At 33.7% G+C, this 23,895-nt stretch overlaps 2 protein-coding genes across 4 annotated transcripts in view; one reads left to right on the forward strand and one right to left on the reverse strand.

Annotated features, from left to right (window-relative positions):
• Positions 1 to 11,564: 11,564 nt before the first annotated feature.
• LOC138310478 (uncharacterized) lies at positions 11,565 to 13,849 on the reverse strand. The gene is made up of 3 exons (XM_069251704.1): positions 13,332 to 13,849; positions 12,825 to 13,001; positions 11,565 to 12,584 (listed from the first exon to the last, which is right to left on the reverse strand). The coding sequence occupies exons 1-3, from the start codon at positions 13,776 to 13,778 to the stop codon at positions 12,063 to 12,065; spliced, it is 1,146 nt and encodes a 381-aa protein (XP_069107805.1). The 5' UTR covers positions 13,779 to 13,849; the 3' UTR covers positions 11,565 to 12,062.
• A 5,767-nt stretch (positions 13,850 to 19,616) lies between these two features.
• Positions 19,617 to 23,895, forward strand: part of LOC138310698 (inversin-like) — a 108,209-nt gene continuing 103,930 nt past the window's right edge. Inside the window, exon 1 of one of the 3 annotated variants that reach the window (XM_069252030.1) lies at positions 19,617 to 19,752. In XM_069252030.1, the coding sequence (XP_069108131.1) occupies positions 19,723 to 19,752 (30 nt within the window). In that variant the 5' untranslated portion in view covers positions 19,617 to 19,722. Of the gene's footprint in view, positions 19,753 to 22,788; positions 23,388 to 23,895 lie in introns of those variants that run through there. The other 2 variants (XM_069252028.1, XM_069252029.1) reach the window with 2 other exon arrangements.

Raw genomic sequence — 23,895 nt, forward strand, 5'->3', positions numbered from 1 at the left:
AAATGGCGTGCGAGCGTCGAACTGTCGAGATTTTGGTGTTTGGAGGTTCGAGGCTTTAGAATGGCTGAGATGAATTTTACGAAATCTTACGATTTAGAATGGCTGAGATGAATTTTAAGATGTATTTTGAGGTTTTTGCGAGCGCCGAATGCGCAAGATTTTGGTGTTTGGGAGGTCTGGGGGTCTCCCCCGGGAAAAAATCTTACGATTTAGAATGGCTGAGATGAGTTTTAAGATGTATTTTGAGAATTTTAAAGCTTTCTTAACGTGGTTATTTAATTGTCTTGCTAAGACATATAAACAAATTAATATTTTAAGAAACATTTTTGAAATAGTAGAATCCCTTGATGGACATTTTTAGTCTAGTTCATATGCATTGAATTTTTATTATTAAAGGTTTAAACATTACGTGATTGGACGTTTTAGGAAATGTGCCGCAAAGCGGCAAAATTTTCTACGAAAAATGCAGGAGGACTCTTTTTCTTCCTACGCCCCTGCAGTTGCACATTAAATTTTAATGAACTTAGTACCCACTACTGACTGATGTAAATCATGCCAATAAAAGATGGATCTTTTCTCTATTTCTGTAATTCTTTACCTTTTTCTTTCTCTTGGAAATATTTTATAACATGGGAAAACTAAAAATTAAGTCTAAATAGTAGTAATAACAAAACGCATAGCCACCTGTCAGCCATGTTTTTCTTTTCTGATTGGTCACCTGAGTTCGGATACAGAATGAAACAAATACACTATATGCACAAGCACCATATATTGGCCTATTAGGTCCAAGAAATCGGTCAGTGATGAGGTATCAATTTAACCTTTTATTCTATGAAGAGTATTTGATTCCATTGTGCATCTCAAAGGAGATCCGAAGAACTTAGATAATTATAGAGCGATTAGCCTTGTATCTTGCCTAGGAAAAGTTTTCACATCTATTTTGAATACCAGACTTGATAAGTTATCTGATGAACTTCATATCATTAGTGGTGCTCAAGCTGGCTTTAGAAAGCAACATTCTACTAACTGTTGATAATATTTTTGTTTTACATACCCTTATATATATATATATATATATCACTCAAGAAAAAATTATACTGCTCTTTCGTAGATTTCAAAAAAGCTTTCGACTCGGTTTGGAGAATAGGATTATGGAAAAAGGTTAAAAAAGTAACATAATCGGGAAAATTTTAAAAGTTATAATTAACTTATATGCCAACACGAATGCGTGTGTCAAGAAAGGGAATGAACTGTCAGGATTATTTAATTGTAATATTGGTCTAAAACAAGGGGAAAATTTGCCACCGTTTTTATTTGCAATTTATCTAAATGATTTAAAAGACTTTTTTCATGAAAATTACGCCAGTTGTCTCCAAACTTTGAAAAGCTTGAGTGATGATGTTGGATTGTTTATGAAGATATTTCTTATCCTTTATGCTGATGACACTGTTATTATTTCCGAATCAGCAGATGGACTACAGAATTTATTGAATATGTTCGAAATATAGTTGTAATGAGTGGAAACTTACGGTTAATACGCAAAAAACTAAAGTTGTTATATTCTCAAAACGGAAGTGTCAAACACGTTTGCGTTTTTTATTTTGCAACGAAGAATTAGAAATATTGGAATCTTTTACATACTTAGGCATTTTATATTCTTTTGAAGTATGGGGTTTTGAGAATATTACTATTATTGAAAAAATTCACTTGCAATTCTGTAAACGTATCTTAGGTTTGAGACGTAGTACACCAAAATTTATGGTCTATGGTGAATTGGGTAGATATCCGTTGAGTATTGAAGTGAAGTGTAGAATGGTCTTGTTTTGGTATAGTTTAATCTCCACTGATAAATTGTCAAGCAAAATATACAAACTAATGTACCAATTGCATGTAAATGGAAACATAAGTTTTAAATGGATCGATTTTTTGCGAAACATTTTTTTATGAGATAGGCTTAAATTTTGTATGGAATATACAGGAATCTTGTACATTGAACAAAATATATTTAAAATTTACCATTAAACAAATACTTCAGGATCAATTTATTCAAAGGTGGTTTAATGATATGAATTTGTCATCAAAAGGTAAAATGTATACAGTTTTCAAAAACGATTTTCAAATGGAGAATTATATTGAAACTGAATGAAAAAGATAGAAAAAATATTGTTAAATTTCGTACTTCTAATTTACATTTGCCCAAAGAAACGGGACGATGGACTAATATACCTCGCAATGAAAGAATTTGTCCCCTTTGTTCTAACGGTATTGGTGACTAATTTCATTACTTACTTAATTGTACTCACATATCAGTTTATCAAATTCGGCAAATGCATATACCAAAATATTATTTTACGAACTCTAATCTAACAAAAATGAAAGGTCTAATATCACTGTGTAACGTACGTATTCTTTCGCAACTTATCAGGTTTACTGAGAAATTTATTTGTGATAATTAGATCAATTAAGTCCATTAAATTCTGTATTATACTTATGTTGTGTTGATTGTATTATACTAATGCTATGTTGATTGTGTTCCGTCATGTCAAAATGTAATACACTGATTTGTATGGTGGCTGATTACGGCCATCTCGTGTTGTTGTGTTGTCGCCTTGTCGTGTTGTCGCCTTGTCGAGTTGTCGCGGTCTCAAACTGCGACAACCCGAGATTTAACAATTAAAATATCGACTTGTCGCGTTTTCGAACCGCGACAAGTCGACAACACGACAAGACGACAAGTCGACAACACGACAAGTCGACATTTCAAACACGCTAATTAGCGCGTACAGAATCTCGTGTTGTCGCGGTAAAATGTCGACTTGTCGTGTTGTCGAGTTGTCGACTTGTCGTGTTGTCGCCTTGTCGTGTTGTCGACTTGTCGTGTTGTCGAGTTGTCGACTTGTCGCCTTCCTGTTACACATGCGCAAACAATGGATAACACTCGCCATATTGGATTGCTTATGAAAATAATTGTGTGCATGTGGTTGTAGCTAGATGAAGATATTTGTTAGCAATTTCTTTACCAAGAGTTGTCAAAGTATTTTTTCTCTGAACTATGAATTTCAATAATTTGTTTATTATATGATAATCGTGTAATAATGGTCTGATTAGTAAGCAGTAAACGTCATCTGTTAATTTTAAGGTCACTTGAACCGCTAAGGCCTAATAGTTCGAAGGCCCGTTAATCCGAAAATTAGAAAATATTGCAATTATGTAGTTGTTTTTCTTCATGTAAATTTATAATTTGACATGTTTTCAATAAATTGTGATAAATACATTTTTCGGGAATTCTTTAAAATTATTTAACTGCAAACTTCTATGGACGGCAAGTTGTGATTTCTTCAATGAGCATTGCATGATAAAAAATAAATCAAAATTATAAATAAAAAAAAAATCATAAAGAGATAGAAAATATCTTACATTTTATAAGATGTCACATAAATATACATTTTATGAATTATCTTACAAACATACGCCTAATGTAAAGCTTATGTGTACTGCAATTTGATTGCATTAGGGATAACATGGCTGCATGAATGGATGATATATATCACCAATTCTAACCTGCCTACATGTTTGAAATATGTATTTCACGACTTATTTTTGTGTTTCAAGCTTCCTTTTACTTGTTTATTCTCTCCTTTTTCAATGATGAAAATGGTTCGCATAATGGTAATTTCAGGGAAACTAATAACCAGGATTGCAGTGTAAATATACACTCTTTCATATCGGATACGTTTACGTACATGTATTGCAAGATTATGTTTTTTTCACAATTTCATTTCGTTTTTTGTCGGTGACCCTACGTTACATTTGTGATAATTGTAGCGTAGTGCAGTGCAATCATCCGTGGGTCACATAGAGATGATGTCAATCTAGAGTTACACATATCTTAGCAAGTTTACTACTGAGTCTTGTAATTAAGTCTGTACATTTATATCGGTTATCGGACTATCAGACTTTCCGACATATGGGCCTTAGGACTAACGGTCGTTCGGACTAACGGACGTTCAGATTAACAGGCCATGGGACTATTAAGGATAAGGTGGTCACCCAGGCAGGTGACCTATCAACATCACTTTTATTTGTCGTCTATCACCATTAAACTTAACAATTCGATCACCTTCTCAACTGGTCCTATACACAGTGCGTCATGAAAAGAGTGGCTTTTCATACTTGTAATTTTAACTTTTCAAAACCATGATGTCGAATCTTTTAGTTTAGATGTCGTGAGTATGAAAATATACAATACAATGACAACTTTCGGTAAGGACCACACCCGAGCGAAAAAAGATTCATCGCCGATTACCGACTTTCTTCTATAATTATTTCATTTTAAATAATCATAATTGGACAAAAAAATACATGTGGTTTAAGTCGACATATTCTTCTGTTTAAAAGTCGACATGCTGTATCCGAGAATGATTTTTCTTATATATGCCTTAATATGTCGACATCATTAAGTCGTAAGTCGGCTAGATGCAGATTTATGCCAATAAAACAGGACTCTACTAGAGTGTACATGCAAATTTCCATTTCCTTTTGGCCATAATCAAAAATCGGTAAAATCGTAATCCTAGTGGTCATTGTGATCTATATATGAACTGAAGGATGGAATAGATCCCGAAGACAAAACAAAATTGTCGACACCTCGCGTTTTGAGAACCGCGAAAGTCCGTAACACGACAAGTAATGTTCTTGTCACAAAAACGCTAATTAGCGTTGGTATTTTTTTTCAAAATCAACGTGTATAAACGATTCGCGGTAAAAATGTCACACTTGTCGTGTTGTCGATTTCAACCTAAGACGAAAACCGAAAAATTATGCCTGTTATAAGCCGATGATTTGATCTTCATGATATAAATCTTTGCACATAGAAAACTGAATGCTCATCATCGACATAGAAATCGATTTGTACCGAATTAAAAGTTGTCGACATCGTTAGCTGCATTTTAAGTCGACATCATAAATAGATTGTCGACATAAACAGAAGAATATGTACCCGACGGAGCACACATGGTACCAATCCCACATAATGATTCAAGAGTATTTATGTAGACAGTCGGTAACTCGGCGATTAATGTGATTTATGCTCGGGTGTGACACCGACTTGTCAGTTATTGATGTCGATACATCTAAACTAAAAGATGTCGACATCTGGTCTTGAAAGTGGAAATCAAAGGCCACCCTTCATAAAGCACAAAGTTTTTACCGTTTTTTATTATTTGATTTAAAAAAAAAAAAAAATGTGATCCTACACACCCCGGCCATGAAACTAGCCTGCGTGTACGTAGCTGTTAGCCCGAGCTAAGGAAGTGTACAACGAATTATTAATATATATAACCGTGTGTTGAAAATTCGTTTCAAAGCTCTGTGTGTGTTTTTGTTTGATTGCCATTCGTACCAAGTCCATGTAGTACATACCGTACTATACTATATTAAAAAGAATGAATGAGAAAAAAAATACAAAAAGATTTTTTTATGTTGTATTTTCTTGTGAATCCCGAAAAATACCAGTTACGTAATTTAAAAGCCATAAAGGTCACAGTACAGGTACACAATACACATTGGGAAACCAGCTTCACTTGTTAGCTTGGCCTGTCCATATAATATACATAAATATTTACATCCCTCGATACACTTATATCAAGGCACAACGAAATTTTGTTACGGTCTCAATGGTCAGATACAACCTTTGGGCTAAAAAATCCTCCAGGGACGCGGTTTTAAACTCCCAACTCGCGATACATCTGCATCTATTTTTCGTAGTAAAAACATGCATTCTTTGTAGTCATCAAAACGTAGTAAAAAAAAAAGTCACGTGCTTGTACCACATTCATGCCATTGGCCGGAATATACAATTGTATTATGGTAACTAGTGATCACGTGATTTTGTGTTTACTTCTAAATATGGGTGATAGTTTGCTTGCCATTTCTTCGGAAAAAGTGATCTTATTTGAAAATATTATTAGACTCCAAAATGCTATTAATATTGCATGCATATCACATTTTGACGTTGCACATATGCACGTTTTACTATAAATTAATGAACTGAAATGAGTTGTAAAAACTGCCATTTTTCCCGTTTATAAATAAATAGATACAATACGAATTGACCAATTCAAATAGGTTCTAACCGTCTAATCAAAATCAGCGAAGATCGGCTACTCCCGGCTAAATTCGCGTAGAATTCTAAATTTATATTTATATATATTATTACCTGCTTTAGGGTTCAGACATATACATATAACACAAGAAAATAAGATCTTCTTCAAAAGGCCTAATTATGTATAAATACCAAGGTTCAGAGAAATCACTCTATTTGGAAGTAAAACACACAACTCATGGGCGAGTTCATCACTTGAAAAACTTCTAGGTTAACCCGAGTTACTGAGGTTTTTCAATTGGACGACGCGAGTTTTAACTCCAAATGACGTAATTTAGACCAGTGTTTACTGTAACACGAGTTCATTCCCACCCAATGCTGCCGAGGTTTCAGACGCGAGTCCAATAGATTGGCAGATCATAGCACGTACCAGTGCGGACGAAAGAGTCATTTGTAAGTGTCCAATATTTTAGTATTTGTGTTAGGTATTTCCTAGTTACTGATGAAGATTAGAGTTATGGCATCATACCACTGATGAGTCCTAGTCTCGTTACCAAACTCCAAAGATATTAATATGAAATTGTGTTTGTGGTGGAGCTGTCTAGTTTAAATGTTAAAATTAGATGTTTATACAGAAGGCAGAAGCATATCACTCAGTACGCACAAGCCTAAATCTAATAGGTCTAAGTGCGAGTATCTAGAGTAGGTCAGAAATAATAACTTGAGTAAAACTGTATGTAGAAGATTTTTGGCGTTGTTTTTCGAGACATAATTGAGACTTAGGCCAATATAGTTATTTACTGATGCAATATTGGTAAATCGTTCAAATCCGCCTCGGTTCGCTGTATACAGTAGACCTATGGCTACTATGTGATCAGACACTGGCAGACTTTCATGCACCTGCACGTGTGAAACATGCAGCGCCCATGGTGCGCGTAAATAACAACCTTTACATGACACCGATTGGATTATCAGTGTTATATACTTCATTTGAGGTCTATACTTATCAGCTGGAGTTAGGTATCCCCATGTGATGCTGTGCGAGATGTTTAATATCAGAAATACTGTACCAGAAAATACATGTTACACTAGGCCTAAGTAATTATATATTTTAGCTCACCTGGCCCCACATGCGATTTGGCTCTATAGATATATATTTTTTTATATATAAAATATTTATATATATTATACTGTGTCTCAAATTAAAAGTTTATAACTATCATTTGATTCGCCTGTATGAAAAAAAAAATCTACTAAAAATAGAAATGTATTTTTTGGGACCAAAATATCGCAACTGGCAACAGATATTGATCAATTGTAAAATCTCAGAAGAATACATTATTAAAGATAAATTATTTGTCTGTTGATTAAGAATATTGCCAATTCTCACATCTTATTGAGTTTTGTTTAATAATCTATACTTTTTCTGAAATTGGGTAGTGTTTATATGGCCAGGACGAGTTACTACTTTAACACAGTATTTACATACATGTATATATAGCCTATAGAGAAAAAATATGTATGGAGTCAAATGCCTGTGTCTGGCCTGAAGTGACCAGTGAGCTATGTCATGGCGAGCCTCCCCGTCGTCTTGGAACATTACTTGGCATTATGAACCAGGTGATCGATACAGGCCCTTGTTCCGTTTGTGCAAAAATATACATCAGTATTAATTAATGCCCCTTAATTTTGTCACTATAACCTAATAAGCGTTTGTGAGACAATAAATGTTAATTTCGTATTGAAAAGAAATTAATGTTTGTTTATTGGTTATTTGTACTAGTGTTAAATAAAAATTCGAGTCATCAAAAAATAACAAGGACATATATGGCTTTTACTGGGAGAAATCATATGGCTATCAGAACTACAATCTCCATGACTGTGGTGTGTATCAGTTAGTAGCTTCCTCTTTCCATATGCCAGGTATAGAATCCATTCTTTGGTGGGCATCCTTGATTTCTGTAGTGTAGCTCTTTGTGTAATGTGTAAGCCTAAGATTACCAATTAAGTTGAATCTAAGGCTATAGTCCTAGTCCACCCTAAGCTACGTTTCACACTCAAAGTAAATTGCAACAAGACACAATTTAAGCTCAAAAAAGTATCAATTATGACACCATAAACACATACTAAAAATCGCCAAAGGGTAAATATTGAAAATTATGATTTAAAATTGTTGAATTATGTATAGATTACATAGGGAACAAAATGATAAATCTGTATATAAGACAAATACAGAAGACGATATCTATAAAATACTGTACAAATTATAATATATACATAGATAAAATATATATGGTGTCAAGGAAGTATATCAACAGTTATTTTCAACACTTGATCCTTATAGACATATGTCTGTAGGATACGAATTACTTAAAGTCGTATATATAGGACAAAGAAGTAATTCTAACAGTATGGGACTTATAGAATCTTACATGGTCTAAGTGATTTGAACAGGGATATCTCAACCTTGTCCACTTTACAGACCCATCTTTGATTCTTTTTCTCCCATACTTAGTAAAAAAAATGATGAAATTTCCACTTGGTTTTCAGTTTTGTTATTGCGACATCATCGCATGAAACGTCGTTATGCGTGCACAATATTGATCACTCATCTACAATACGCGCCGCAGTTACGCATGCATGTATTTTATGACGTCACATTATTGTCTAGTGCAATGTGAGCTTCCCTTACACACCCCTGCTGTGTTAAAAAATATTGTTGAATTTTCGAGACGATCTGCCCATTTTGCTTTTTTCGCGTCTTGACAAAAGGGCAGATCGCCTCGAAAATATGAAAATATTTTGTCCACACTGGCCGGGACTTTAAATTTCGCAATGTCTGGATTCATTTAGAACTCTTGGTTCCTTTGGAGGACTGGGAACATAAATATATTCGAGTTTCAAAAGCTGTTGTCTTGTCAAGAGAAGAATTCCATTCTATTCTAGTTGAGAAACTCCCAAAGAGTAAACTTTGATTTTAACAAATTGCTTTTTATACTTGCAGATGCACGTATGGACGGAACACAGAAGAGAAAGACTTCTCATTCATCTTAGATGCGCTAGGGAAGAAAAATTTCTTTCTCTCAAAAGCCCACGACACATTATGGAACGAAATATCCTCAGAAATGAAGAGAAAAAACACTAATGTCACCAAAATCCAATTGATCAACAAATGGAAGAACCTCAAGAAAAAATATAAAGAAGTTATTGACAAAAACAAAAAGACGGGCAATGCCAGAGTAACGTGGAAATTTTATGAAGAATTCAATGAAATATATGGAAACAAGGCTTCGACACATCCATCTTAGTTGTATCGACACTAGCAACACAAATCCTGTGACTATAGGTAATCTGACGAGTACTGATGACCTTCCAAAGCTAGCAACAACTCAAAAGAGGAAAAGAGCCCCCAAAAGTAAAGACGATATTGGCAAACTATTACAGGACAACAACCAGGATGTCGTTAAAGACTTTAAAAAAACACCATACTGAAAAAATGCAAAGAATGGACAGGCTTCTAGACGTGTTTGAAAATTTTGTTGGCAAAAGTAACAAGCCTCGAAGCGAGGTTAACACTGATGATGATGATTCGGATGATTAATTTTCAAGTTCAAGATTTCGGCAGTTAAACTTTGTGTCGCAACCACAGGGACCTGGCACGAATTTCAAACTAACAGTATATAAATATAGTAAAAAATTAACGTACCCTGCGAGGGTATAAATATCAAAAAAGGAAAAAGTGAAGACTTGGTTTCCTTAATTATATATATATATATATATATATTAATAACTAAATGTGGGGAAAAAAAGTCTTCATTTTTTTTCTTTTTTGATATATACATACATATGTATTAAAGTATGAAGGGTATGAACTCTACAGTATAGTAAAAACCGACATTTATTTAATCCATGATTGTTTTGGTAAATAATTTATCTTTCAAATGAGTGCTTGATGAAGAAAATTGGCCAAGTATTGACCAAGATATGGCCTGATGAACAGAGAAATATACCCAGACTAGGTTATGTCCTGTTTAAATGTTGTATCGCCTCGATCTAGCTCTATTAATGGGGTACTTCAATAACTAAGTCAAATTTACAAAAATCTACACTTGTGGTGGTAAATAGTAATCATAACTGTGTTCATCCACAATCTCCTTTGGAGGTGTTGTGTGCAATACTTTATAGAAACTCCATTTAAACATCACGGTGCTCACTTATTTCAACCAGAACTGCCATGTTCATTTTTTCTTGGGAACACTTCTCGATTTAACATATTTTTAATGTATTACATGATTATGCAAATTATGTAGTGTTGTGTTGGTCGGTAAAAGTGGTAATTAAAATAAATGAGCTACACAGTGTTTAATGCATGAAGTTTCTACTACAAAGTACGGGACATAACACCTTCAAAGGGAGATTGTGGGTGAACACAGTTATGGGTACTGTTAAGCATAGATTTTGTGATTTTGACTTGGTCTATCAGGTACCTATTAGAGGCGACAACATTTACACCGGACAGGGAAATGTCTACCTACCCTAGTTTGGGTATATTTCTCTGTTCATCAGGCCATATGTTGGTCAATACTCATCGAGCAGTCATTTGAAAGATTAATTATTTCTCGTTAAGGTAGGATATGCGTCACTAATATATATATAGAGCCTGTTTATTAAAAAAAAAGTATCTCAGATTAAAAGAATGTCAATTTTTCTCTACCGCAGATATAAACCCTTGATACTATAATAATTTATATATACATAAAGTACGTGTTTGGTAGAAATTCGTGCCAGATCCCTGTGGTTGCAACATGTTGTTGAGGTTTACAAAGTGTTGAAAGTTCTAGCTCACCTGGTTCAAAGGAAAGTTAGTATTGAATATCACTCATAATCATATGGTAAATATAACATAATTATATGGTGGATATTCTATTAAAAAGAAATTGTGGGATAAATTTTGCTATTTCTAATTGCACAAGTTTTTGTGATACTGGTAATTACTTAAAAACCAGATGAGGGATACAGATCCTCTAGATCTGGGTCTCTTGTTGTCAAGTTGATTTCTTTGATATCATTATTATTATAGGTCATGACATTGTACATATATACAGCCATCGTGATTCATCCGTCGTCGTCCATCGTGTATCCCCCCTATTTTAAACTTCTACTCCAGTTTCCACCTGTGGAATTTAGTTGAAACTTGTCTGAAGTAATCCTGACCAATTTATTTTTTGGTTCAATTCAAAATTAAAGATGGTCACCATGACGCCATCATGATTTTTTTTTTATTCTTCCTCTTCAGCCATACTGGTGCTAAAAATTTTGAAAGGAAGGACCTTGCTGTTCCATCTTCTGTACATTATAGTAGTTCAAAAAAGAATTCAGAAGGTAAACACTTTATTATCAGTACATTGTATATATCCATGTAGTGGTTTATTGATAATTGATAAAATGAACTAAGGACATGTGATTTTCTTACCTTTAATTGACTCAACAAATCTTAACAATCAAAATTGCTTGCATTCAGTCTTTTGTAAGAGACATGTCTACATGTATTTTTAAATACAAATGTATTGAATAAACTTTAATTGCCATTGATCTATACCTGATATCGTACATTACTGTAGGTACATTATAAAAAATGCTCATAATTAACTTTCAAATACCGGGTATTCCAAATGTCCATGTTTTCCAAAAAGATTTATTATTGTTTTTTATACAGGAATATACATTTATTTTTATGATGCAAAGTATGCAATTTTTACATTTGTTACTGTTTTTTATTAAATTGTTTGAATTTAAGAAAATGTTTGTTATATCTTGACTCTCACAATAACTTTCACAAGAATTGTATGGTTTACATCAAAAATTGACTGTTGAACAGTATGGAAAAGCTGTATGCAATTCATTGATACAAAATACACACAAATGTATGTTTTACCATAGTATATTTAGAACAGTATATTTAAGGCAAGGCATTCATTAGCTGTTCCCTTCTATGAACCCCATCTATGGCGTTCTGAAAAATATTTGGAAAGTGATTATTTGGGTGGTTGTCATCTTCATTACTTCTGTCCACATATTGGTCTAGCTCGTCATGACAGAGGATACAAAGGTTGTGTAGAATACAACCGCAAACGATTGTTGATGCAATGTTTTTCTCTTCGTGTACAGTAATTTCTTGTAACCTCCTGAATCTACCCTTCAAGTGCCCAATGGCTCTTTCCACAACCTGACGTCCAGAGGACAGCACTCTATTGAATCGTCTCTGAACTGGGCGCAGGTGTCCGTTGTCCTTGAATGGGGTTACCAACCAGTGTTTAAGAGGATATGCACTATCAGCTGCAATAACCTTATTTGGTGCTAGATACCCTCCTTCTTCAGCTTTATCATATAATCCAGAGTTTCGAAGAACTCGTGCATCATGTGCACAGCCAGGCCATCCAGTGTAGCAGTCAATTATAGCCAGATGGTTGTCGACAACAACCTGAAACAATACACATTTTTACTTTACTCAATATGATAGCAGTACTCATTATGAGCTCACCTGGCCTGAAGGGTGAGCTGTATACAGAATATTTCTTGGAATAGCAAACCAGGTGAGTAATAATTATAGGCTCTCTGTGCCTCTTTTATTTTATATTCATGTTATAATTGATTTTAAAGATGAGAAAACATGCACCATAAAACAAAGAAAATGAATGCAAGTTTGTTAGCATCAATTTACCTGAAGCTGCATTGACGGGAAATGTTTTCTATTAATAAAATCATTATCCCCTCTTGGACAACCGGAAAGTCTTATGTGTGTTCCGTCTAAATAACCCATGATGTCGGGTAGACCAAAACTTAATTGGTTCTCTCGTGCCGTGGTCTCTTGTGCATCAAAGCCGGGCCATTGTATAACCTGTAAAGGAATTAATTATTATATAATTGATTTGAAGATGAAAATAATAATTAAAAATATTTGCATTTTGATATGATTTTCATTCCGATAAATGCAGAGAATTTCAATTACAAAGAACGCTCATTTTATTTAATTCTTTGTTCTTAGATTGGTTTGTCACTACTAGCTGTATATTTATATAATTATTGTCATTATTCGTTGGTTTAAGATTTTCGTCAGTTTACTTACATATTTAGCACTGGACCTACATCTATGCATGCATGTACATGTATACAAAATGTACCTTTGAAATGGAACAGATACAAATTACGGATTTAATTGGCTACTTACCTTCAAAAGTTTATCTAGGAATACCTCTGCAACTCGCATGATAGTGTTATGTACGGATGACTTTCCAACTCCAAAATAATGTCCAATTTCTCTCATTGTTTCTTTATTAGCCATGTAACAAAGAAATATAAAGAGCTGTTTAGATGGTGATATTTGGTCGTGGCCTCCGCGATGTCTAAATGTCAAAGGTTCTTGAATTTCTGATATGATTGCCGTAAACATTTCTTTGCTGATACGAAAATGAGTTCTGTAATCCTCTGTAATAAATCGTGGTAATACCGTCTCTGTATAACCCTGGACACTGGGAAGGTGCTCTCGCCTTGGTTTGTAATGCATAATATCCCGTAAATGACTATTTGTTGCTAAAATGCATAGCAATTCATCACTGTCTTCGTTGATAAGTTCAAACATTAACGTACCGAACAAACAAAACACGTGGTCGGCCATGTTTGTTTACAACTAGAGTTTGGGGTTTCCCGTTTTGTTGAACTTGCGAGAGAAGAGGTATATTTTTTAGAATATTACGTCACGAGAGTAAACCCCAGAGTTTCAAGTGAACTCGCCCCATGTGATCACTAGTTACCCACAATTCCATATTTATTTCAGCCAATGGCATGAATGAGGTATAATCACGTGACTTGTTTTACTAAGTTTTACTACAAAGAACGCGTGTTTTGTACCATTATGGGGGAAATCCTCCGCAGATCGTGGTTTCATTTCCACCATTTGAAATTGTTAGCAATACTATCATATCATAGTTTATTTTCCATATTATTTCCAAACAAATAGTATAAGCTTCCGCATAGCCCACTTAGCTTTTTGGGAATCTAATACATACATGTACATGTATGTACACATATACTCAGAAACACGGGTTTATGTGCTTACATGCCAGCTTCCCGCCTGGTTAATTGGGACCTAGGACCTAACTCATCATGCTTCGGTAGGTTCCGTACGAAAATGTATCATTTTGTTTGTCAGAATATCAATAACTCTTCATAGATTGAAAGGTCTCAAGGCCCTCTACCAATATTGTGAATTTCATGGCCCTGGGGTCTCGGAATTTTCCCCAGGGGATAGGGTCTGTACCATAGTTTATATAGGGAAACACATTTATGAGCATTATTTGCTAAATTTTCATAGGAAACAGATGCAATTGAATCAAATACTCTTCATATATTAAAAGGTAAATGGGTATAATCACTGGCTGATTTCATGGGCCTGATAGGCCAAATATATGGTGCTTATATACAGTGTATGTATTTGTTTCATTCTTTATCCGAACTCGGGTGACCAATCAGAAAAAAAACATGCATGGCTGACAGGTGGCTATGTGTTTTGTTATTCCTGCTATATAGACTTCATTTTTAGTTTTCCCATGTTATAAAACATTTCCAAGAGGAAAGAAAAAGGTAAAGAATAACAGAAATAGAGAAAAGATCCATCTTTTATTGGCATGATTTACATCAGTCAGTAGTGGGTACCAAGTTCATTAAACTTTTTAAATGTGCAACTGCAGGGGCGTAGGAAGAAAAGGGTCCTCCTGCACATTTTTCGTACTTCATTTTAGAAAATTTTGCCGCTTTGCGGCGCATTTCCTAAAAGTTCAAGCACGTAATGTTCAAACCTTTAATAATAAAAATTAAATACACATGAACTAGACTAAAAATGTCCATCAAGGGATTCTACTATTTCAAAAATGTTTCTTAAAATATTATATTGTTTATATGTCTAAGCAAGACAATTAAATCAATTCATTATTTTTTTTAGTTAAACAACAATGTGCTGATGGTGTGAAGTCGTATGTTACGATCGAGCAGGGTTGCATAATGATATGACGACATTCACAATTATAATTTCTAAATGCAGGTAAATGCAAATCGAAAAATTACCACGTTAAGAACGCATTAAAATCCTCAAAATACACCGTAACACTCATATTGGCCATTCCAAATCGTAATATTTTTCGCGGGGGAAACCCCCGGACCCCCAGAACACCAAAGTCTCGCGCATTCGGCGCTCGCAAAATCATCAAAATCGTAATTTTTTCCGGGGGAGATTCCCAGACCCCCAAAACACCAAAATCTCGCGCATTCGGCGTTCGCAAAATCATCAAAATCATCAAAATACATCGTAAAAATTATCTCAGCCATTCTAAATCGTAATATTTTTTTTCCAGGAGAGACCCCCGGACCTCCAAACACCAAAATCTCGACCCTTCGACGCTCGCACGCCATTTTGCATATTCATTAATTTCCTGTTAGCGTCGCCACTGATATGGATGTGTACAAGGATTATATGTAATGATTTATGATAAAAAGTATATAAAGTATATATGGTTGTGTGTTGAATTAATCTCCCCCTGTGTGACCTATTGCAATTGTCTTTTGCCGCCGGCATCATCCAGTGTCTGTTGTAAACAATTTACAATCTTCTTAATAACCAAGAACCTCATACATGGACATGTTATTGGGCCATAGCATGCTGGGATGAAGGAATACAAAGTTTGTTCAAATCAATGATCTTGACCTATGTGCCAAGTCACAGGGCTGAGACACATTTATTTGTTTGTTTAAAAGCAAAACATTATTTATAACTGTGCATATTGGAATTAAGGTGACTGTTAGACATATATATCCTTATTGCCTTCTGCTCATTCTCAACTCTCATCCATTTGTAAACAATTCAAATTTTAACAAACTTCTTCTCCACAACACGGGTTTTCTCATTTTACAGCAAGTACAAAAACAACAACAATCAAATTACAATCATGAATATTTTGTATTGATATTATTTTTTTTGCAAATTTTCAGCAAAACAAACATGTTTCAAATCAAATTAATACACATATTTGATTAATATATTTGATCTGCATTCATTATTGAATTTAAAAAAAAAAATGAAAAAAAATCAAGTTTTAATCAATGGAGATAAATCCGTTTTGAAGGATTTTACACAAAGTGGAAAAGTTAAGATTAATCAGAGATTTACTATTTAAATCTCTGGATTAATTCACTTCCAATGCATTATTCAACCAAAATTTAGCCTGGTACATTAACACAAATTTATTAGATGAAGTAATTGTCGAGTATATATACATGAACTTTGACATCTGCCATGGCACAACATGTAATCTTCAATTTATCAATATTTCACAATCAAAGTCTACTCTAAGCCTTCTGTTTCAAATAGTGGAAATGAAACCACGATCCGCGGAGGATTTCCCCCATAATGGTACAAAACAAGCGTTCTTTGTAGTAAAACGTAGTAAAACAAGTCACGTGATTATACCTCATTCATTGCCATTGGCCGAAATAAATATGGAATTGTATTAGTGGGTAACTAGTGATCACATGAGTGTGTGTTTACTTCCAAATAGAGTGATTTCTCTGATCTGGTATTTATACATAATTAGGCCTTTTGAAGAAGATCTTATTTTCTCTGTGTTATATGTATATGTTCTGAACCCTAAAGCAGGTAATAATACATATAAATATAAATTTAGAATTCTACGAATTTAGCCGGGAGTAGCCGATCTTCGCTGATTTTAGATTAGACGGTTAGACCTATTGAATTGGTCAATTCGCATTATATCATTTATTTACAAAACGTGGAAATTACAGTTTTATAACTCATTTCAGTTCATTATTTATAGTAAAATAATACATATGTGCAACTCAAAATGATATGCATGCAATATTAATAACATTTTGGAGTCTAAATATTTTCAAATAAATCAATTTCTCCGAAGAAATGGCAAGCAAACTATCACCATATTTGGAAGTAAACACAAAATCACGTGATCACTAGTTACCCATAATACAATTGTATATTCCGGCCAATGGCATGAATGAGGTATAAGCACGTGACTTTTTTTTTACTACGTTTTTACTACAAAAAATAGATGCAGATACAATGTATATCCCGAGTTTGGAGCTAAAACCGCGTCCCTGGAGGATTTTTAGCCCAAAGGTTGAATCTGGCCAATAAGACCGTAACAAAAATTCGTTGTGCCTTTATTTAAGTGTATCGAGGGATGTAAATATTTATGTATACATGTATATATGGACAGGGCAAGCTAACAAGTAAAGCTGGTTTCCAAATGGGTATTGTGTATCTGTACTGTGACCTTTTTGGCTTTTAAATTACGTAACTGGTATTTTTCGTGATTCGCAAAAAAATGAAATCTTGAAAAAATCATTGTAATCAGAAACATATATACATATTTCTGTTGTAATATAGTATAGTACGGTATGTACCACATGGACTTGGTACGAATGCTAATCCACAAAGCACAAACACAGCTTTTAAACGAATTTTCAACCCACGGTTATAATTATGGCCAAGAAGATGGAAATTTGTTGTACAAAGCAGAGTCATTTTGCACTCTAACTTCCTCAGCTCGGACTAACAGTTACAATGTGTACATACACGCAGGCTACAGCTGCATGGCCGGGATGTGCAGGATCACAATTTTTAATTTTGAAATCAAATAAATAAAAACTTTTCTGAATTTACAAAATCAACGTCGAACTCTGCTGTATGGTGCCTTGCTGCATATACACGGTGCCCTATAAAAGGGTGGCCTTTGAATTCCACCTTAAAGACCAGATGTCGACATCTTTTAGTTTAGATGTCGACATCAATAACTGACAAGTCGGTGTCAGTCGACATATTCTTCTGTTTATGTCGACATCTTCCGATATGATGTCGACTTAATGCCTTAATTATGTCGACATCACTAAGTCGTAAGTCGGCAACTCGATGGCAGAAATATGCCACCATAAAATTGCAATATTTTCTAATTTTCGGATTAACGGGCCTTCGAACTATTAGGCCTTAGCGGTTCAAGTGACCTTAAAATTAACAGATGACGATTACTGCGTACTAATCAGACGGCGTGACCAGACCATTATTACACGATTATCATATAATAAACAAATTATTGAAATTCATAGTTCAGAGAAAAATACTTTGACAACTCTCGGTAAAGAAATTGCTATCAAATATCTTCATATAGCTACAAACACATGCACACAATTATTTTCATTAGCAATCCAATATGGCGAGTGTTATCCATTGTTTGCGCATGTGTAACAGGTAGGCGACAAGTCGACAACTCGACAACACGACAAGTCGACAACTCGACAACACGACAAGTCGACATTTTACCGCGATAACACGAGATTCTGTACGCGCTAATTAGCGTGTTTGAAATGTCGACTTGTCGTGTTGTCGACTTGTCGCGGCTCGAAAACGCGACTAGTCGACATTTTAACTGTTAAATCTCGGGTTGTCGCAGTTTGAGACCGCGACAACTCGACAAGGCGACAACACGACAAGGCGACAACACAACAACACGAGATGGCCGTAGTCAGCCACCATAGAAATGTTACCTTTTGGGCCTTCGACCAGTTACACGGGTTGTGTTACTTTCCCTTCCGTCGAGTTGTTAAATTCAAATGATTGTTATGCTGACAATCTTGAGTATCTTTGCACCCCCCACACATTACGTTTCATCTTCCTACACTACTGGTAGTATTCGACACAATAAGCGCACAGAGTGAAGAAAAATTTTAAAACAAAACTAAAAGGACAAAATTTGGCTAACATTTCACAACATTATTGTACAGAGTAAGCCAATAATCAATTTGCAAAATAAATCAAACAGGGAAACATTTAAAAGATTTCCCTAGTTTCACTTTGTATTTGACTCTAAATAGGTGAAATTGAGGCCTCCAAAAGAGGAAGGGGCGCTTATAGGGGCAGGGGTGCTTCGGTAGATTTCTCAAAAAAAGAAAAGAAAAAAAAAACCCCAAAAAAACGAACTGCCTAAAAGGAGGGAGCAATTCCGCCACAAAATTAACTTTCAAAAGTTTTGAAGATAAAATAATTGTGGTATATTACACTTTCTCGTTTAAGTGGAATTATTCTATCTCACAGGAATATCAAAATTATTTGTTTGTTAAGTTTATGATATCTAGATCTATTAGAAAGTTATACATTCTGATACAATTTATGTACTATATTGGTACTGTTAACATAGAACGAATGCATTAATAGTTGAAAGGCAGTACAATTTGTCCACGTGTAACTGGTATTTAGCGAATAATCTTTAATTCAATCTATCTTAATGCAACCGTTTATATTATGAAAATCTATGTTGATGTTTGTCAGTATATTACATTCATTATTTGAATTTACCGCGTATCAAACAGGTGCCCGTGACGTAAGAGACAACTTGGACCAATCAAAAATGGCATTTTATCACCTCCATGGTTTCTATATGACAACAACATGGCGGACACAGCATGGCGGATTTTTTGACATTTATAATTTGTGTATTGAAGTATGACCTCATAGTGATCGTGTACACGCGATAGTGTGTTTCATGGGGGAAAAGAACCACACAGACTCAAAGGTAAGAACATTAGAATAATTATAGTACAACATTATCTCTAGAGTATTAGGCCTACGTTACTGTATAAACAAGCCGAGACGACCAGAAGAGCAGAACACAGGTAAATCGATGCCCTACCTGACTCTATATATATATATATTAAATGTACATGTACAGCTTTGTAAACAAGAGTCATCATATAGCTACTGACAGCGTTTTATAGTAATAATGAATATTTACCTAGGTTGTTCTATAAACGAAAAAAAAAAATCAACAACAACAAAAAACGTAATACAAATATATGTGGCATATTTAGATTTCTATATATAAATTGGTCTAAAGTGTTATCAGTTTTGCTTATCTTAAAAGCAATTTCTTCCAGTAAAGAAAGATATGGGAATTCTATTTGAACCTGCGCCAATGCCAGCCCACATATGTTTCACAAATTTCATTTATACATCATTATATTAAATAAATAAATAATCACATTGAAATTTAATTAAAGTATACTGTAAAAATAACTGACTTATTGACAACTAATTAAAATAAACTTATTAGATTTACAAATATAATTTTGATCCCGATTTTTGCATCATAGTTTTAAATCATCATTGATATGCGCCATTTGGCCCAATATATAAACTACATTAACAGCTTTTTTATTACTTAATTGGATGCACACAAATGCCATTGAGTCGACTACGTTTCTACTACTGCTGTAAAGAGATAGAAGCATGCATATGCCATGGAGCAGTATACATTACCGTAATGTGTACTAGTCGCATACACAAGGAATTGACTTGGTTATCATTTCTCATGGTCTACTTTGTATCTTTTCATCTCCAAACCTGATTATTAATTATATCCTTAATTAAGTTAACTGTCATTGGTTGTTGCTATTATGTTAAAATATATTTAACTTATACATCTACAAGTAAACTGAATAAAGGAACTATTTGATGGGCATCTTGTAAGATATATTACCAAAATGTCGGTCAGAGATCTTAGAATTTACAAAACATCTTTAAGTACCCATCATTAAAGGTAGTTATTAACATGTATTGTTATTATGGAATAATGTCATTTTCATTGAAAATTGTTTATCAAATACATTGTATACCCATAAACTATACTGTATTTGACTTACTTAATAAGCACTCATATTCCAGTCCTATTAGCACCCCTCCCTTTTTATGAAGCCTCAATTTAACTTACCTCAAATTAAAAGTAGACCAATGTCTTTGTTTTATTTCTTTTGCAAATTGATTTTTGGCTTACTTTCTGCATTAATTTTGTGAAAAAAGTTCAAATTTATCCTATTATTAGCACCCCTCCTTATTTAAGTATTAATTGCCCTGGGCAATTACTGGATAAAAAAATTGCAATCTTACATTGCTGTAACATAATGATGAAAAACATCAACAGACTGCCATATATGTTTTAAAAGATATCTATCATATTGAAAGAGAGTAATTTACTACCTTTTATTCGGGGAAAATAAAGTACATATATATTGTGATTTTAAAAACCTTCTGATTTTGATTTTGTATGGAAAGCACTTGAGGGTCTGAATATTACATATTTTCTATGTCTATGGTACGTACTGAAACCTTACCAGTAGGCTTCAATATACAAATAATTTAAATAAATGACTCTATCCTAAAACTCGACTTTGTTAAAGTATTTAAGGATATTCACCATACAGTAAGTGAATTTGTGTCCTGTCTAAGTACTTAACACCATGTATTTAGGCCGCCTTATATCATTTGAATAAGAGGATATAAGTTAATTCCATCAGGGTATTTAACATTGTTGTTATTGTAGACTTAAGAACCTATATGGTGTATCATGTCTTGATGTGTATGGGTGAATTATTTTACAAAAATAATTCAAATAAAGAATTAACACATGAAATATCACTTATTTTTTTCTAACTTTTAAAACTAATTAACTTAATAAAAATATGATCTGATATTACATTTTGACATAAAGGTTTCGTCTATTCGGTACAAAGTCTGCAGAGTTACGTTTACCGGTATGTTTTTTTCTACAAACAGCTAACAATCCTTTCATTAAATAGGAAAACTTTCTTTTTTGTATTCATTATTTACTTAAAGACTATGTGACATTTATTATGAACTTGCAAGAATTTCACTAATATCTATAATAATTCCTTACAGATTATAAAAGTCAATGCTATTAGCAGCTGTAACTATATATACATTAAGGTATTTAATGCTAGAGAGTTTTAAGGAATCATTCATTCAAATGCATATGTAACGCATAATATAATAGAGTAGTTAGATCTCCAAAAGACAAAGGGAAAGGGGTTGTGATAGCTAGGTGGTCTGTATACACAGGTCAAATTGTGTGGAGATTGGTCATTGAGACCTTAATGAAAGTGGTATATATACAGACAGTCTTTATACAGTAGTAGTTTAGCTGCATATTATGTAAAATTCATATTTATTTTCATTTTGACATAGATTAATATAATTTATCATTCTATAAATGTCTGTCAGCCGAGCTATTTTATTTATTTTTATCAGCTCACCACACAGAATTTGAAAACTGTAATTGTACTAGCTTTCTGGTTCCCTCCATCATCTATTATTATTAATCCTGTAGTTATGCAGTAAATGAGATCATATTTATAATCTAGTTTATCAGCGAAAGTAAATTCATTATTAAGCTAACTATACTTTATAAACAGTAACAGACTGTTCCTTCACCTAAATATCTATATTTAGAACCGGGGGGGCTTACACACAGCAGCTGTAGCAGTATAGTCTATTTCAGAAAAGGTCTTTGAGTATTCCCATATGTGCATATTTTTTCAGAATAAGAAATATGGAACAGGTCATATATAATTTTCTTTTGGATAAGTTGTTAATTAAAAAAAAAATGTTTTTACTTCTGTGTGCTAATGATTTAAAATAAAAATATTCATTAGATCTAATACTTGACTATAGATATCTAGAGTTGAATGTAAGAATAAATGTCTGTCAGAAATGTTAGGAATTTTAGTGCTGGGCTACAGGAAGTAGGGGCTGCAAGAGTTTGTTGTGGATCTGTGAAGACTTGGGAACTGAACGTCGTCAGGATGTTTTGGAAATAACTCCATGTTGGATTCTTCAAAATTTGTGCTGATAACCTTTCAGGGGGGGTCAAGTTGTTACTGGGGATGCGTTCAATTATTGAAGCAGGAAGCCATTCTTAGAAGTTCTAAACAGTTCATTTATAGATGATTTATACTCATGTACTAAGAATTAATATGCATGATTTCAAAATTCACAGCCAATTTATTTAATATCCTTTGTTCTGAAATAATATAAATGCTACTATACATGCATTCTTGATTGACATTTAGTGCTTCAAAATTCTTCAAAACATTTTCATTTGACTTTCTTAAATGTATAGGAATATGAATAATTGAAGAATTCTTATAAAATATCAGATGGATGCAATTAATAGTGCAACTGAGGATTTCTGCAATCAGAAGTTAATCAAAAGTTTCTGTTTGAGGTCAAAGGTCATTTGTATTGACCTTTGACCCTGTGATGATGTCACATTTTATGTGTATCTGCTGTCTACGATGGAGAATACACAAGTCATACCAACACACATACGAAGAAGCGGTAAATCCCGGGATACCTGTAAATATCAATGTTCATTTTTGTCATATACTACATACCATGTAATAAATTATCAAATGGATTACATTGACATATCAGACAGTTTTTGAATCAGACATGTCGCAGAGACATAATAATTAAGTTAATTTTTTGTGTGTTTAATTTTAATATTCAAGAGGTATATGGCAAGCTTAAATTAAATTCTCAGTATGAAATTGAATCATTTACAATATCATTCACTTTTGTCTAAGAATGTGCTTATAATGCTGGACATATTGAATAATTTATATATATTGTTACGCTGCTCAAAGGTTTATATATGTTCATAAACTGATAAAGAAAGTCATATTATATATAAGTCAATATTCATTCAATACATGATTAACTATCAATTCTTAAGCTGCTTGACCAGTCGGACCGGAATTCAGAAATTGAATGGTCAAGTATACATAATTGTTATTGACTTTTGAAGGGTCAGAGTACTCACAGAGGGTTCCATGATATGGCTGGTTTTATTAGCTTGATTGGT

This window comes from Argopecten irradians, chromosome 16, assembly GCF_041381155.1.
Source record: "Argopecten irradians isolate NY chromosome 16, Ai_NY, whole genome shotgun sequence".
NCBI classification, from domain to species: domain Eukaryota; kingdom Metazoa; phylum Mollusca; class Bivalvia; order Pectinida; family Pectinidae; genus Argopecten; species Argopecten irradians.